Raw genomic sequence first — 18,169 nt, 5'->3', positions numbered from 1 at the left:
AACATGAAACGATTAAGAGAAACCTGAGAATTTCTGACACCGAGCACAATAGCCAATAGTGAATGGCCATGATGATGAGACCCAATTGTTAAGTAGAATTTTTTGCACTGACTCAGGAATATTTCACAGTTGGATCTGTTGTAAAGAACAATACAAATACAAAACATGATCCAGCCGTCAGACCAGAGCAGTCAGTGGTGTCGACCTGTCAGCCACCTCAAACATTTGGCCCATTAAGAAAGAAAAAAGTACATCAAATAAGAAGAAAGAAAAAAAAAAAAAAAAAGGAAACACCCTGAGCTGCTGAACCCCTTTTTCCAAGCAAGAAATACAGAAACATTTTACTTTTCAACATACAAAATGTGTCTCTTCAGTTCCTAAACTCTTACTTAGTGTTGCTGAAAAAGGTGATGCAACACAACCATTATTACTTACATGCAGCATACATGTAAATAATGATTTTCATGATCTGAACATAGATCCACGTAGAGAGCTTCGTACATAATTTAATACTATACTAAGTGTGTGTTAACACTATGACAGTCTGGGAGCCAAATTCATCCCAAGGACCATGCTATGCTCAAAGAAACTAAAAACCCAAGAGCTACATCTCAGACGCTACAGGCCTCAGTTAGCATGTTAAATCTTAAAGTTCATGACACTTTTTTTTTTTTTTTTTTTAAATCACCTAACAAGTACAGCTCGTTTTGAAGGTTTTTCCAAAAGACAGCTTCTCCTAACTAAAAAGGACATGACAACACAGTTTAGGTTTGCAAAAGTGCATCTGAATAAGTTACAAGCTTTCTGGAAAAATGACCTTTGGACAGACGAGACCAAACTAGAGATGTCGGCACAGCACCACGTTTGGGAAAAACCAAATGCAGCAAATCAGTAAAAACACCTCATACCAACTGTCAAGCATGGTGGTAGAAAGATGATGATTTGGACTCACTTTGCAGCTACAGGACTGATGCACATTACGATCATTGAGTCGACCACAAACTCCTCTGTATACCAAATTATTCTACACAATCATCCCAAGCACACCACTAAAGGTACAGGAGAGTGGCTAAACAAAAAGAAAATATAATCAAGGTGTTGCACGGCCTAGTCGAAGTCCAACCAGAGTCTGACTGAAATGCTGTGGTGGGACTTTAAGAGAGCTGTGCATACATGACTGCCTGTAAACCTCAGTGAACTGAAGCGACTTCCATCAGTCATACAGGCGAGCATACAGAATGAGCACTTCACGTTGTTGTAGAAGCACCTTTGGCAGCAAACTACTGAGTCATGCAGTGTGCTTAGCTTTTCACAGGACTGCAGAAAGTCGTGTGAAAACTTTCTTTGACTGTAAATAGGTGGCATGCATCTTCTCATCTAACCCCTGGCAAGAGGCTGAATAAGTTTCTCTTATTTCCTGAAACCATTTCTTTGAAACAGACTTCAAACAGCAGTAGCAGTGAACCAGACTGAAAAAACTCAAATCGCTGCTTTGGTACCGAGGCTGGGAGAAGAAAGACTGACGAAGCACAAAAGACTTATTTTTACAACTACATTTATTTAAAAAAAACAAAAACAAACAAAAAAAGCGCCCAATGTCTCACCAGGGATGAGACAGTTCATGGAGAGAGACAGTTTTTAAAAGCATACAAACCAGCAAACTGTTAATCTAGCAGCATCCAAATGTTGGAATCTCCAAAATCATCATTTATATATTTAAATATATAGTTTTGTTGTCGTTTTTCTTTTTTTTTTTTGCCCCGGCAAGCTACACACTTTACAACATACACAGAGCTTCATCTCTCCTTAGTGGAGAAAAAACAAAAAACAAAACAAATACCTTTAATAAAATAAACAACTTTAGGTTAAATAAGCTTAAATAATAGTGTTAAATACAAGACACTTCTGTGGCAGGTATGTACAGAAAATAAACACATTTGGCATTGTAAGTGTGGTTCACTGGCGCTTGCTCTAATGCTCTAGAAACCACTGCATAAGAACACATTTTCCTGTGATAAACTACACACACACACACACACACACACACACACACACACACACACACACACACTCACATAACCTCTCTCTCTCTGACACACACACATTTTTTTTTTTTCCTATCAGTGAGCCACAGACAAGGCGTGTGTTTACAAAAAGGACTAAAAGCAAGGAGAAACAATCCACCGACAACCAAGAGTTTTAGGCACAGTCTCTTCCTCGTTTCATAAATACACGTCAAATACAACTGCGACTCGACAGGAACTCTTCACGCTTGTGGTAACTTCTTTTATTAAAAACAAAAAATTTAAATAAAAAAACCAAAACAAAACACAGTTTTGTAACTACCACTTTGTTATTGCTAGGACATTGTGACAGTGAAGGGAAACTAGTGACAAATGTGCGTAGGGAAAAGCACCTTTAAAACATCAAAATTACTGCCATGTGACCCTACATTACAACACAGAGGAAAGGAAAATGTGGAATTCATCAGAAACAAAACAAAAACAAAGAAACAAAAAGTCTGAAAAACAGCAAACCTCAAAACTTTTGCGACTTTGGAAACCAGAAAGCAGGAGAAGAAAGAAAGAAAAAAGATCTCAGTTGAGCTACATTCATTTCCCCCCCTCCCCGCCGTACGTTTCAAGAGCGCCACATGTGGATTCCTCTTGGTGCAAGCAGACAGTAAGTACCACTTCATTATTCCTCCCCTCCTCCCTCTCGCCTCGCCCCTCTATACTTTCCTGTGTCCGTGACGGCCGGCACAGAAACAGCTGTGTGACAGTGTGTGCAGTATGATACAGTACGGCTGAGTATACAGTACAGTAGACCGATGCGACATACGTAGGTAGGTAGATTATATGTTCACTACAGTAAATGAGCTTTACATTCCTCTACTGTAAGAAGATCCCGTGGACAGGCGGGGCCCTGGGTCATCTTTCTTGATTCCTCTTTAGTGCTGGAGATGGAGGTGGGGGTGGTGTTTCCCCAAGAGCCTCGTTCACCAGTTAAATCAGACACGACCCTGCGCTTCAGACAGAGGACGATCCCAAAAGTAAAAGTCCAGATCGGGGTTTCAGGTTTCTCACCCAGGACTGCACGATAGTCTCCAAAACATGGGGTTGTTTGAAAGCGTCTTGATTACTCTTGGGAGCTGGTAATGGTTTGTTTTATAGTTTGTTTGCCTGTGGATCATCTGGGAGTCTTAAGTAGGAGTAGAGTGGGTGCCCGTGAGGAATAAAGGCCATCATGCTTTCTCTCTCCCTCCCTCGCTCTGTGTCTTAGGGTTTCTTGTCGATGGTGTGAAAGAACCACTCTGTGAACTTCCTGAGCTGCGCCGCTGCGGTCTGGCTCTCCTCCTGCAGTCGCATGTTGTCCTGTCTCAGGTGCTGCACCTCTTCCTGTAGCATCGCCTTATCCTCTTTCTCCTGAAAACAGGGCACACACACACACACACACACACGTGAACACACGCAATCAACGCGAAACACATGAGGCAAAAAATAAATGGATACAAAAGAGGCTGATAAAAGCCCCGCTATTACAAGAACATCCGTCTTTCGTCAGCGTGGTGTAAATGGGAGGCATTAACATGGCAAAGCAGCCCTTCCTCTGTTCTGATAAAAGCGCATTTCCTCTCTCCATTTTAAGCACATTAGTGTAGGTGGGGAAACGTTGGGCTGGGACACAATAAGAAAAGGAAGCGGGATATTGAATTAAGTGGATGAGTTTGTATTACACAGACCTCGGGGCACGCATTACTCAGTGTCTGTTCATCTGAGCTGTGGGACACCGACATGTGTCGTTTGCTAATGTGCGAAAGGAGCGCACCAAGGTGACAAAAACATAATCGACAAAAGGATGACGCGGACTCACCTTTCTGAGGTCGTGCTGCAGCTGCCTCAGGATCACCTCTAACTGGTTGACTTTGCCAGTGAGTGTGGAGGGGGAGCTGTTTGTGGGGTAACACAGAAGAGGACGGTGCCAAGAGTCATTTATTTACACGAAATGAAACAATAATGACAGTTTAGCTAACAGTCAATATTCACTTAGTTCTTGTGTGTGTGTGTGTCAGTGAAGCTTACTCTGCTCCCAGCGCCGCTCCTTCCGCCTCCACCACCCGTCTGGTCAGCTCTCTCGAGATCTGCAGAGCCTCGACCCGCTGCATGTCAGTCATGGTGCAGAAGGACGCCACGCGCTGGTCTGGGAAAAGAACAGGTGAAGTAATGGGTCATGATCTGCCTTTGACATCGAAAACAGGAAATCTGTTAAACTAAAACAGAACAGATAAACACACTTGCACACGCATTCCCGAGTGGATGGGACGATTCATTCATGGCTTGTATGAATGGATGGCTCTGGTTTAGTGCACTTGCAAAAGCAGTCCTGCCTTGCTGAGAGATCTATAACCGGACAGCAGGGAACAAGGTAGTAAACAGAGCATTTCTAGACTACTACAGATAAAGTCAGTCCCTGGGGTGTTGCTCCAGTGCCCTCACCCCTCCAAGTTTCCGCTGACAGCTGTTTGGCTCATAATGGGCTGGATCCCAGGGAGCTGTAGGACACCAGTCATGCTTGTTTTACCATATCAGGCCCTTAAGCTTTGTCAAAGCTCCATGGAAAACCCAAACTTGGCATGTTACCCTTGGGGCCTGCTCAGTTTTAAGGCCTAATGCTTGTTTCTTTAGAAACCTGTCTTTCTCAAGCCCTTATCTGAGGCTAAAGATGGGGTGGGGGGGTGGGGGTGGGGGGTGGTTCTGCATATTCATAGAAAAAGATTAAGGAAACCCTTCCATTAATTTAGCCCCCAAATGAAAGCTAATCCACTCGAAGACAAAAGCTGGCTGAGCCCAAAGTTGGTTTTTCAGATGAGTCAGGGACGGGAGAGCAAGTCTTCATTTGCATATGAATGAACATCTTCCTTCATATTCGATGGCTGCATCAGAAAGATTAAAGACTTCTAGGAAAAGCGGAGACAAGTGCAGAAAAGCAGCTTGCCGTTTTTGCGTGACCCGGGGTTCATACTTACTGGACAGAAAGACAGATTACAGAGAAGAGAATCTATGCTGCACACTGCATGCGAAAGCATTCAGCGACTGCACCAACATGCTTTGTTGTTCAAATCTACAAAAAAAAAAAAAAAAAAAAAAAAAAGCCTATTTTCACTTCCATCTGCTGCTTCTTGCAAAAGTCAAAGAGAGCACAGTAGTTTTAATTTTTTCAGTTTGTTTTTTTTTTTTTTATATAGTGCAAGCCAATCCAAACTGTCTTTTTGCATCATAAAAATGAGCCGTCTCACAGGATCCACATGACTAAGGGTTATGAATGTCGTGAATGCTTTACATCTAAGCCAGCCTCTTTCCCCACTGGCTCTAAACAAAGCTGGTTAAACATACATGACACAATGGCAGCCCCGAGCCACTTTCTGCTCGGCAACAAGGCCCCTGGTTTACACAGCGTTTTTTCTGGGCCAGCGCGGCTGCCGTGACAACTGCCTTGCCGCTGCCACTCAGACTGTGCATCAACTCTGCTGATTCGTCTCTCGTTAAATGACAAGACTGCGGGCCGTGCGGCAAGAAATGCATCAAAGGAGAATCTCCACAAAAGACTTCGTTAATTATGACAAACAAATGATTACATGCTATGTTGCCTGCTCACTGGTCCAGGGTCAAGGTGGAAAAAAAGAAAAAAAAAAATACTCATGGCATGTGCGCAGGTCTGTGATAAATGGGAAATACACCGGCATGAGACTGGTCCAAAAAAGGTATTTAAATTAGAAAAGAGATTACGATGCAAATGAGTGGTTTAAATGTACGATTGGGGGGGGGGGAATAATCAGCTTTAAGTTTTTGACAGGAAGACAACCTATAAGTCTACATGAAAGCTTCATATCTAAATTTCTCGTCCCAGAGCTGAATACCAACAAACCCCCCGAAATGGAAAAGTCTGTTTCTTTCAGAAGATCACATTCGGACCTGGTGGTCAAGAGGGGAGCATAAATCATCCCAAACTTAACAAACGAAACCTTAACCATAACAGAAAAGCAGCAACACTCTGAAAACCCGAATGATGACTTGCTGGCCTTATGGTGGGAAGATTAGCTCCATGTCAGTGCTGAGAAATGATGGCTTTGTTCTTAATAGGAAATTGCAAAGGGGCCTGGGGTAGAGGTGCAAAAAGCAGGAGGATTCCCAAAAGTAAGCTCCGGAAGCACTTAGGAGCAACTAGAAGAAAACACATAGCTCACACAAATCTGCACATTCAAGCAAGCGGGCACTTGCAGATTACAAAACACACAGTCACACATGCTAAGCAGCCAGGAGGAGGGGGTGGGGAGTAGAAGTGGATTACACAAGGTGCCAGCAGCTTCATCCAGGCTGGTTACCTTCGAAGGCTCGTGCTGCATCGACCAGGTGAGACCAGTCCAGCCCAGAGGCAGTGTCAGGGAGGGGCATGAGGCCCGGGTCGCTGAACTTGGACCTGTCCGCCAAGGAGCCGTCAGAGAACCAAAACTCATCTGCAGAGACAGGCAGGCACGCCGATCAGTGTCTAGGCCTGGCCTGAGTTTAGGGCTAATCGTTGAGTCACCCATCAGTTTGCATCAGACAAAAGGGGTTAGGGGAAAGGAATGGGGAGGGGGACGTGAGGGGGGGGAAGCCAGAGAGACAATTTGAAGCGGGATGGCTTTTGTCTAGCCTAACTCCTGCCAAACGCCTAATCTATATTCGCTCATCTGGCGAAATCCTCCAGCAGGTTGGGAACCTTTTGAAAAGCCAAGTTCTGGATTTGTGTAACAGCATGATAGGCAAGAGTCACATTAAAACCACCTTCTCTGTGTGGCACTCGCGAGTCGCTATCTTAGGGGCGATAAACGACTTGTCTAAGTGAATGTCTTCATGTTTCAATCAATAACTCCTTTCCCTCCCCTCTGTCCCTCCTGCCCCCCCTCAGCCCTGAAAGACAGAGAATGCAATAAACAAGCTCCCACTCTGCAGAGAGGCATTTAGAAAAGCATGAGTGGAGAAGCAGAGAAGAGACACAGAGAGCTTGAGGTGACGCTGACACTCTCCTTTCAATTTACCCAGCGTCTTGGAGCTTGAGTAATTCACTGTTTACCAAATTGGGGCTGCTTCAGTACGGGAAAGGGAGAGCCTGTGCTCTCAACTACCCTTCAAAACAATCAGGAATCCATCAGACTGACAGGCAGAAGAGGCCGAAGAGAAAAAAACCATCTTTCCAAAAGCCATTTTCTATCTAAGGACAGCAGCGGGAGATGGAAAAGGGATGGTACGAAAATGAGACAGGAGGGACAGAGAGGGGTGGCTGGCAGGGACTGATGAGTGAATGAAACATTATGTATGACAGACATTGTGACATTCCTCATGGAAAAATAGGCATGTTCATGTCAGAGATCCTAAAGCAGCAGGCAGGACATCACACCTCTCATCGCTAATACATATTCAGTGGATGCTGGGAGACAGTGGAGCAGGGAATATTAGCCAGCAGTGACAGGTGTCTGCTTAATGCAGACGGAGCGGCAGGTCCCTTGCAAGTAGTGAGCAGCCTCACCCATTTCCAATTAGATGACTATATTGAGGAGTGCTGCTGGAGTGTGTACCAGTTGTGCTTATGATATCAGCAAGGACTCAAGTGGCTCTTTGAACGAGTCTCGATATCCTGGCTCTTATCCGGTGCCAGAGAAGAGGATTGATAATCCAGCAGCGTCACTGAGAAAAGTGTGTATTAGCCTTCCTGTCTTCTGTTTGTGTGTTTTTTCACCGAGCCGGCCCGTCGAGCGTTTCGTTGGTGTACTTACTCCGCAGGTTGGACGCGCCCTGGTTGTGGATCATGCGAGGCGGCAGCGTGCTGTGGTAAGGTGGGGTGGTGCTGAATAGGATGTCGTTAGGCATGGCTTGGTCCAGCATGGAGCTGTGCGAGCTGGCGTACGACGAGCCTTTCCGGTTACTGGACACGCTCTCGTCGGACAGCGTTCGGTACAGCGAGCGTCTGGGGGACAAGCTGTCCACTGCTGATACCTGAGAAGATCAGAACAATTTGTCAAGCATTACTCATAACAAAGAAAACAATCCTAGATGCACATTCCCCATGCTCTGCCTTTCCTCGGCACAGGAGGCATACACGATTGGGCGACTGGGTGGGCTAAACGGGGAACATCCGGGGGAGAGGTGGCAGGAATCATTTACAGTCTATGCGTTCAGGAAAATGCAGTTAGATTGAGCACAGCTGGAGAACGTCTGGAAGACGGGGAATAACAGGGCTGGAGGAGGTGGTGACAGAAGCCACTGCACTGTGGCAACAAGTAGTCGCTGAGTTTAATGCTAAAGCAGAGTGCAGGTTTCACAAAGCGAGACGGAAAGGAAAAAAACATGAGGAGGCAGTCGAGAAGTCTTTAAGATGGTGAGGAGGATACAGACAACTGGGTGAACTAACCACAGTGTCGTATACATGTGTGAGACTGACATCTGGACAATTACAAGGATAATTGTGGGTAATTTAACTTAAACAAAAAAGCAAGTATAAAACAATATTCTGTCTTGTGTTTGTCTGCACATCTGAAGTTTGCCTGCCTTCCAGTATTTTGGTATAATAGTGCAATTAGAGAGCTCATATAGCAGAGACAAGCAGGGGCCAAATCAGAACGATGCATGCTGTGATCAAAGAGAGCATGAGGTCAGAATAAACAATTATAAAAGCTGTTAGGGCTTGAAAAGTAGCATCACCCTGAGGGGATGTCTTTTGGAGAGAGAATTACATGGGATATCACTGCAAAGACACCACTGTGTTACAGCTGGCCACAGTTTTGACAGAGCATCTCCTCTTTAAACCCAGAAAACCACAAAGCCAGATCCCATCCGTTATGTTGCTGTTCAGCTAACATAAATGCAGCAGCAGTGACATCAAAAGTAGCCACAAATGATATGCGGAGCATTTGGCCAGATGGGTAAACGTCTCCCCTTGCTTCCCAGCTGTAATCTACACTAGACTAGTAAACCCGCAAAGCCAACACCCAGCCATCTCCATTTCAAAGACAAATCCCACGGTGAGAATTTAACAAACATCTTGTCTGTCTTTAAAGTGAGAAATATATACAGGAATTCAAAGCAATGCACATCTACTGCCTCTAAAGACCACCTCAGAGGCTTTAGCTTGACAAGGTTGTCTCTTATTGCAAGTTTTCCCACCCAACTTTACAAGATTAGACTCCCGAGGCTCTCGCTCATCAAAACAACTTTAAAACAGGATTTGCTGATCCTATATAAAGCATAAGAGCGCAGATTTAGAGCACCCATAAATGGAGTCACGGCAAATGAAAGCAATTCCAATTGGGCTTAATGTTTTTCTTTATAAAGCAATCTATTTAGTACATCAAAACAAGCTCTCTGAACACATCCTGGCACTGGTTAACTGTACCTGCTGTGCACATTTGGAGAAAATACTGTATTAATAAAACCTGCAAGATTATTGACTATTATAGTATGCCTAAATCCACCTCAGCTGGCAACAGTCTCAGCCTGCTTCGGGGCTGTACGGGCTTTGAATTCTTTTGTAGAGCAGCAACACTCTTATCAGTCAAAGCAGCAGTGGCACATCCACCTAGATTTTCCTGATTTTCCCGACTTTTTTTTTTTTTTTCCCTTCGCTGCCCGCACCAAACAAAGACCCAATGACGTGCCACTCGGGAGGATGTGTTGGACAACCACCTTTTCAGATCGTTCTTCTTTCTTTCCCACAGGAGGTTCAAAAGAGGAACACTGTGGGCAAATAAGCTGTGAACGGCCTTTCCTTTACGTCAGCCACACAATGGTCTGCCTGTCCATAGAAGGTCGTCCCAGCGGACACTGTGGCTGGCAAGGAAAATCTGTCTGCACCTGCTCAGCCACACAAAGAAAGGCCACGGGCGAGTACCGGAAATGACACATGCGTTAACCTTTACTATAGAATCTGTTTCATTAACTGACAAATCATCAGTTCAGACTGTTTTATATAAGAATTAGAAATAAACCAACCGTGTTTCCAGCACCATATAATTACTGTGATTTGATGACTTTATGTGCCAGCTGATGACTGAAAACACAGTGAAGCTGCTCCCAGAAAAGAACAGTATGTGTTTATTGGGAACATATGTGTATATGCTTTGGAGTGCCTGGCCCCGTGCCCTCCCAGATTGTTGCTCCGCGCACTACATTATCACACCGAATCTGACAGGAGAGTGTGACAGCAGAGGTCCTGTTGCTCGGTGAATCTGACAATCAGTACACCTTTGTACTGGCTACTTTCTTTATTCGTGGGAAGCAAAGTTACATCAATATTATGTGTATCCAAACAAGCTCAACACGCATGCTTTCATTTGAGACAGGTGCTGACGCTGCCTAGTTGTCTTGCAAGCGCCAGATTTTGTAAACCATAAGCTCGATGGTTGGAGGCAAGACAAACGAATCAGTGGACTGCTGCTTCGTGTTAGGGACGAGGCCTGTCTGTGACAGAGGACATGCCCGTCTTCTCCGGGGAACTGAAGTGCATTTGTATTAGAATTGAGCAGCATCCAAGAATAACCCATTTGTACATCTCCAGAGTCCCTTCCTGGTAGATAATGGATGGGGGGGATGGTGCAGGGAACTCGAGATGCAATTAATAGAGACTGCAGGACCCAGAAACATCAAACATCGATGTGCTCTCTGGAACTTCCTGCCTTTAATCCATGACATCCCGACTGAGTAAACTCAGCCCCTTGTTAGAAATTAAATTAACCAAACACTGTGCCAGTCAGTGGTGACTGAAAGGGTCCTGTGTCCAGAGAGAGAGTGAGAGGGAGGAATCCTATCAGCAGTGCCAGCATATGTTTGTCCTGCTTTCACTGGATTCCCAGCAAGAGATTTTCAGGTCTGGTTCTGCACTGGATTTATTCAAAAGGAGGAAGTCTGAGGTTTTTGTAGATACATCGTGTCAGTATAATAACAGAATTGTGAAGTGACATTTATTTGCATATTACACAGGACATCATAATAATGATAAATTAGAGGTTAGGGTTTCATTAATGCCCTCACCTTGCGACTCCTGTCTTCTCCTGGCGGGCTGTCGGGCAGCATCATTTTAACGTATTCCTCTTTCGAGAGTCTCTGCAGAGATTTTCCATCCCGCTCAGTGGCCTGGAGCCGGCATGCGGCCTCTTGTGCGTACAACTGCCTGTAGATGACACAGAGGGCAAAGAAGAGCATGGCTCATCACTAGGGTCACACAAAATACATCCCAAGGGGGGCAGCCTTGGAGCCATCACAGCTTGGGTTCAGAGGTAATCCCAGCTACTTAGAGAACAGGGACAGGGATCCGTCTTATCATGCCAACATCAGGCGCTTCCCTGCTCCATGCTAGTCAGGTGAATGCAGGATAACGGGGATGGAAAAGGACCAAGGGAGGGAACTTATTTCCAAATTTTACCCTGTTCCACATCACTGTGCCAAAACCATGATTACACAGGCTGCAAATAAAATCCAGCCAAGCACTGTGAGAGGTAGAAGGGAAAACAAGGGTTTGGGACAGAAATGACTTCCAGAAACAAGCGGAAAGCACCAACTAAAGGAGTGTTCACAACAACAACAACAGAGGGAGACATGAGAGCTGTTAGACAGGGCTGGAGAAGGACCCACAAGAGGTGACATGTTTTGTTAGCAGTGTGGTTGTCAGCAGGGTTTTTTCTGAGAACATTTAAATGATTCTGAGGGTGTGGAGAGTTTACGGGAGAGGTTACAGGGCACGGAAGATGTGCCCGACCAGGCTGGTGAAGTCATGTGGCTGTGAGACCTCTGCTTTAAGTGAGCAGCCTGAGCTTGACACACTGAGTGCTGTTGGCAGGCTGTTAGGTGGCCGCAGGGAGATTCGCTAGATGGTTAGACGATGGGACAGCCTAGTTATGACGGCTACCTCCAGACACTGTTGCTGAGAGCCGCACTGTATTAAGCTTTTGGCAACACGGAGAACAGTTCCTAAATATATGTACCGTGTTTGCTCTATTGTGTTTGGCAGAAAAACAAGTGCAGTTAACTGAATTTTGTACACTCGTTGTTTGATGCCAAAAACTGCAGCAAAAAGTCCTCTGTTTTCCCACTCTACCTTGACCTGTCCATTTTCGCCTGAAGTAATTGAGCCATAATTATGAGAAAACTGGAACAACATTAAAGCCCTCATCTTTGGAGTTAAATATTACTCTGCTGTGCACTGGCATCTGTTAAATGCCTACAGTATATAATTAACTTCTCAAGGGGCAGTGAAAAAGAAAGAATGTACGTTTTCATCCACCTGTTTTTAATACAAAGTCTGAGAGCTTGTGAAAAAGATGATAAAATTATTTTAGACTTAGTCCAGTTAGAAACAGCAGAGAGATCCAAAAGAGAAGGAAGTATAAGTGTTAATAGCTGTTTGATGCTTAATATTGTGATGCCTTCTTTCGTTTCTCCTATCATGGACAAGCCATAGATGCAGTGGTGCACAAGATTCTTTGTTTTTCTTTTGGGCTAAAGACTCTTAACAGTGGAGAAAAATTTTAAGGACCCCACACATAATGTAACCAGCCATCCAACCATTCAATTCATTGTCTGTCATGCCAATGTGAGGTTGTCATGGGGTACACAGGGTACACAACCTGGGCAGGGCGCTAGTCTGTCGCTCCGCTAACAGAGAGAATGACAATTTTTACACCTACAGCTATTTAAGAGTTTGCTCTGGATTTGAACGCAGGGCCTCATTCTTGATGTGAGGTGACGCTGCTAACCGCCACACCACCATGCCTTCCAGTATCTGGACTGACTCAAATATTTCTCCACGCTCATAGGTTAGCTGGCTAATATGCCGAGCTAAAATGTAGCAGAAATGGTTCACAGCACTCATAGAGAAGCAAATAGTTTAATCGCAAATAGAAAAGTGTTTCTATTGGCCTTCAGATAATGTGAGGTGGAGTCATAGCTATAATATGCATGTATAAAGCTGGGAATACTCTGTCCCAGACGAAACATAACCAAAGGGAAGCAATTGTGATGATAGCTTTGGTTGTGGTTATTAAAATTAAACTTCTAATAGAGATTTAAGCAGAGAGACTGAGAAGATATTAGATGGACAGTACACAGCAGTATGAATCTGTAGTGGAAATGTCACAGTCACTCATGCACAGCTGGTTGCTGTCCACTTTGAGCATGGTCCACAAGGCAGAACCAGCACTTGACACCGGAGGAGTGGGGGTACAAAGAGGGCGGGGCAGTGTGCGGGGTAAGCAGGCGGTGTCAGATCAGGACCACAGGGTTCACGCTTAACTGTGTACCTTGAACGCTCAGACAGCATTGTGAGAAGGAAGGTTAACAAGCTTTCCGCTCCTCTGAAACAAGAAGCAGAAGCAAGAAAGAAAGAGCCCACAGTTAGAAGCACCGTTACACATCCAGCCTCACACACAGCGTTAGAACAAATGAGAAAACTTTTTAGAATTGGGGGGAAAGAGAAACTTCATTATGTTAGGACAATATCTGTGAGTAATATTAGGCCATTTATCACGAGGCGCTGTTATGTAAGATGAAATAAAACGGTAGGAATATATAAACAAACAATGGGGTGGGTAAACTGAATTACGGAGCTTTTTCATAAGTCGGCAGAAGATGACTTCAGTGCATGCGATCAATCACACAACCGTAAGTAGCAAATTTCACAGCCTAAATGAAATTACTTGGGAGCTGGAGCACGGGGTTCCTTCCAGGGCAAAATCTCACACTCTCTCTTGCAAAACACGCCCCGCTCGCAAACATCCTCCAAATCAGTGCACACAGACAGACACACACACACAGCTACACTCACACCGTAAAAGCTGTTTCGCTTTCACCATCAATGGCTCTCTGTTCTCTACAGCAAAACCATTTAATCACCCGACAGATACAGTCAGTCATCACTGCTCACACAGACTGAGGATTGCATACATTCCTCTTCTGTGCGATACAGGCTATTGTGCAGATGGGCGTCCTCAGACTACATGTGCGACTGCGTGCGTGTTCCTGTGTGTGTCTTGATGCTTGGCTCCCAGCAGAGATGGTCGAGCCTGGCGATCCACAGGGACGCGGCTTCACGGGAGCGATCATAAACCGTAAGTGACATGTGCCAAGTGTATTATGTCCGCAGCTTCACTGAGCTTATTTATTTTGTGGCTGTCTGCTTCAATCAAGGCCACTCTGTGTAGGCTGATCGTGGCGTTGGGTTTGAGGTGGAGATGCAGCAGTAAGACAGAGAAAAATGTGCTGACAAGAGCGCGATTAAAGGGTGTTTTATTTAAATGTGCCTACTAGCTAGTGATAAAATCGCTGTGAAGCACGTGAGCTGAAACCTCTTTGTTTTTGTAGTTTTTTTGCACATTTGCTGATGTTCTCACACATGCTCTTCTTGCTTTCACCCTCACATACACTCACCCACACTCTGAAATGTTGGGAGGTTCCTCAGTGCTGTGGGCGGCATCATCATCATCATCATCATCAGTCGCCTTCGCGCCCACTGTGAATTTGCAACTGGACTGTGTGCGTGCCTGTCCACAAGCCTCTGAGGCGGGCCCAAGCCCGGACCCCTGTACCAGCTCTGGCCCTGAGCTGCTGGTCTGGGGGATGGTGTACACCTTGGAGGAGTCAGCAGACATACAGTATCTGGCACCACGGGCCAGGGGACTGCCAGAGTGGTGTGAGCCACTGATCAAACAGCAGAAAGAAAAAAAGAAACAGAAAACAAAAAAAAAGGCATAACATAACTCAAAAGTGACCACAAAATGAATGAATTTAAAAACAGAGAAACAAAGAGAGGCAAAATCATAACAAAAACATAAACAAGCATTAGCAATAGAAATGGTGCTAGAAACATGTCAGACGTAAAGAAACGACCTATTAGGATGACTTCTTTAAACGGAAAATGGTTTATGAATGGTCTCCATGCTGCCGGGGTCGCTACGCTTTTCCTTATTCTCTGTCATTTGTATCCTGTTACAAGGGTGAACACATGTAGGCTCAAACTGTGTTTCTGTGGGGCAACAGAGAAAGGAAGGAAGACTTTGGCTTTTACAGAGGGAGGAGTTCAAACAGCTCAGACAGAGGATCAATTTAAAAGGCACTAAGGCCCGATATAAGATAAGTACTGATTATGAATATTTTGAATCATGTGAATCACGCAAAGATACTTGCGTAGTTTCCTAAAAAATATGGAGCTGTTCATGAGGGCAATAAGCCCCCTTTTAATCTAAAAACATCAAATTGCCCTTCAACCTACACTGGAAGAGGATTCGGCTGCAGTTTGTCATGTGAATATTCCCCCTGAACTTTGTCCTTTCAGTATTTAGTCAAATATCAACTGACAAAACACATTAAAGGGTCAGTGCACTCAAATCACATGGAGGCATTTTCTGCTTATTTACAATGCTGTGCCTTAGGCTGATTTACAGGCTTACTTACGAGCAAACACAAAATAAAATAACTGCATGCCACGAGGAAAATACTATTATTTTTGTTAACTGGGGAAGGTGACCCTTGAAGTTATGATCAAAAGGTCAAATACACACAGCTGTACAGCATTCATCTCGACTGAATGGTGTTTTTATATCACTTTACTTTATGTGATTCCTCGAATGTGTAAATGCTTTGCCTCTATCCAAATAATAAGCAAGATGATAAAGGATGGCGATGTCACACTCTGCAGTGATGTGAAAATGAGCCATGCATCAGGTAATGAACGCTGCCTTGCTTTGCTTTCTTTGCTCCTTTATCTTCCATTGGCCTTTCACATTTAAGCACTCCCCCTCTCCATACACAGTCTCACATCTGCTACAGCGTCCTTCATTATTTCCATAATTAATATGAAAGTGAATCGTTTGTGTGTGTGTCTGTTTTTTTTGTTTTTGCCTAATTAGGATTCATCTATTAGCTGCAGAGATGGACCTCAGATTTAGGTCCATAAAAGACGTTAGGGTTTTGCTACTCAAACATTCTTCTAAAACACCCTAAAGACATGAGAGCTCGCTTTGGCTGGAGGCACAACACACTGCTTTTCCATATTCATGCCCATCTGTGCCACACCCTGCAAATGTGCTCCTGCTGCTTCACTGTTTGCTCAGATGACACTCGGGTGTCAAAGACCATTACATAAAAGGTGGGAAGCATCAGAGCAGTCAAGGTGATGGCATGGGCTCTTTTCTCATTTCTGAGTGATATCCTGGCACTAGAGCTGGGCGATATGAGATTTTTTCATATCACGATATGTTTTTTTCATTTCAGGCGATAACGATATCTATCACGATATAAGCCAAATAACTATATTTGTAAGATTTAAATGTGCCGTTGCTCACAAGTAAAATGTGAAATAATCAGCAGCTTGTTTTTATTTAAATATTTATTTCCCATAATAAGTTCAACAGGGTAGATGTACTTAAGGAACATGAGACTTTTTCAGATAAATAAAGGCAAATATTGCAAACTACACAAAAGGCAGCCACTAAAGCGTTTAAGTTTCAAAATAGAACAAACAAAACAGACTAAATTGTCAATTCCACTTAGAAACAAAATATTAATTCTAAAAATAAATCTTAGTTTGTTTTACAGAAGATCAGACAAAACTGACTAACTTTTGTCAATATCAAATAAACTGAGAACTAAAAGGAAATTCTCAATCTCTCCTTGTTGTATAGCTTAGCTTTTCAAACAGTTTTAACAGTTACTTTAGTCTGACAAAAGCCGAATGACGAATTAGCGCTTCCAGTCAGAGACTGAGGCTACGTCCACACGTATACGGGTATTTTTGAAAACGGAGATTTTCCGTTTTCGTTTTAAAAAATAATCCCGTCCACACATAAAGGCAGAAATGAAGGAAAACGCTGCTATGAACATGCCAAAGCAGCAGGTGGCGCTAGATTCCTAACCGTGCAGAAATGTTGGCCAATCAGAAGTCTAGAAGCCTCGGTGGGAAAAAGTAAACAAAGCTGGGGCATAGAAGCAGAACCGAGTCGTATGTGTGGAGGGACAGTAACTGTGTGTGTATGTAAGCATTTAAACACTGCAGAGTAGAATTAACAGTATTGTAGAAATCCATTTCACCGAAACAATAACGTGGCGCACAGTGTGACGCATGCACCAGTTTATTGTATTTCCAGACTTGCTTTCGGCACAATTTACAGTGCACGCTACTCTGTTTTTTGTCAGACTTGAAATAGCCGAAATACCTTCACACTATGAAACTTCTTTGGCTCTTCCGTTCGACAATTTCTCCGGCATTGGAACCATCATCTGTTTTCTCTTCGGTCACGCTCGGTTGATTTTTCTAGTCGGCACACTCATTTCCTCCATTACGTGCTGGCTCCATTACCCGCTGGCTGCTTCCCAAACAAACACACGTGCGGCTTGGCACTTGTGCTGTACGTAACAAGTCACGCGACGTGACGCTGCGGCTGTGATTGGTTCGGCTCTGCGCTACTTAATTTGGATTGGCTGACCTTTTTTTTTTTTTTTTTTTTTTTTTTTTTAAGAGGACAAGAGCGGCGAGGTCTATCGCGATAGCTTAATTTCTCTATCGAGTAAAAGTTATATCGCGATACATATCGTTATCGTTCTATCGCCCAGCTCTACCTGGCACGGTTACTTCTTCATACCCCCAAACAGGTCAATGATCTCAACAGACTGGGGGACCATAATCCTATATGACATCAACAAATGGTCACCCGTGCTGCTTCATACAGACAGACTGAGTGGCTTCAGGGCCGACCTTCAATGACACCATTTCTCTTTCCCAGATGGTCCCAGGTCAGGTAAGGAGGACTTAAAGGATAGTGTGATGAGCCTCCTGATGTTGCCTCGGCCTGACAGCAACACCAACCAGGAGCTTTCAGCACAACTGGATGATCCAGACTGTGTGTCAGCAGAGAGGGGGCACGGCTGGGTGAAAAGATCAGCTAACAGCCAGAAACCTTCCTTTTGTGCACGTGTTTGTCTCTGCATGTGTTCAACAGATAGTGGGCCTGAAAACATCTACGTGGTGGAATATAGTGGATTTTGCCGAGAGCCATTTAAAAAAAGGGGGTGTTTGAAAGTTCACAAAGGCAAATCAATGACCCCAAAAGATGGAACTAAGCCACACCAGGAAAAACTATTTGACCACA

At 44.2% G+C, this 18,169-nt stretch overlaps 1 protein-coding gene and 1 long non-coding RNA gene across 7 annotated transcripts in view; both read right to left on the bottom strand.

Moving 5' to 3' along the window:
* Positions 1–1,739: 1,739 nt before the first annotated feature.
* Positions 1,740–2,698, bottom strand: LOC308388092. Its single transcript, XR_013970052.1, has 2 exons — positions 2,050–2,698; positions 1,740–2,019 (listed from the first exon to the last, which is right to left on the bottom strand). It is a non-coding gene; the product is annotated as an uncharacterized lncRNA (long non-coding RNA).
* Positions 2,699–2,705: 7 nt separating this feature from the next.
* The window catches only part of LOC308388090 (signal-induced proliferation-associated 1-like protein 2), an 80,774-nt gene continuing 65,310 nt past the window's right edge, over positions 2,706–18,169 (bottom strand). For 4 of the 6 annotated variants that reach the window (XM_080868584.1, XM_080868582.1, XM_080868585.1 and 1 more), the window contains 7 exons: positions 14,454–14,723; positions 11,064–11,202; positions 7,814–8,033; positions 6,383–6,514; positions 4,083–4,200; positions 3,874–3,949; positions 2,706–3,425 (listed from right to left, as the gene is read on the bottom strand). In XM_080868584.1, coding sequence (XP_080724710.1) covers positions 3,279–3,425; positions 3,874–3,949; positions 4,083–4,200; positions 6,383–6,514; positions 7,814–8,033; positions 11,064–11,202; positions 14,454–14,723 — 1,102 coding nt within the window. In that variant the 3' untranslated portion in view covers positions 2,706–3,278. Of the gene's footprint in view, positions 3,426–3,873; positions 3,950–4,082; positions 4,201–6,382; positions 6,515–7,813; positions 8,034–11,063; positions 11,203–14,453; positions 14,724–18,169 lie in introns of those variants that run through there. The other 2 variants (XM_080868586.1, XM_080868587.1) reach the window with 2 other exon arrangements.

The sequence above is a fragment of the Rhamphochromis sp. 'chilingali' genome (genome assembly GCF_963969265.1).
Source record: "Rhamphochromis sp. 'chilingali' genome assembly, chromosome: 20".
Classification (NCBI taxonomy): domain Eukaryota; kingdom Metazoa; phylum Chordata; class Actinopteri; order Cichliformes; family Cichlidae; genus Rhamphochromis; species Rhamphochromis sp. 'chilingali'.
Note: the sequence above shows the minus strand (reverse complement) of the source record. Positions and strands in the feature narration are given on the sequence as shown.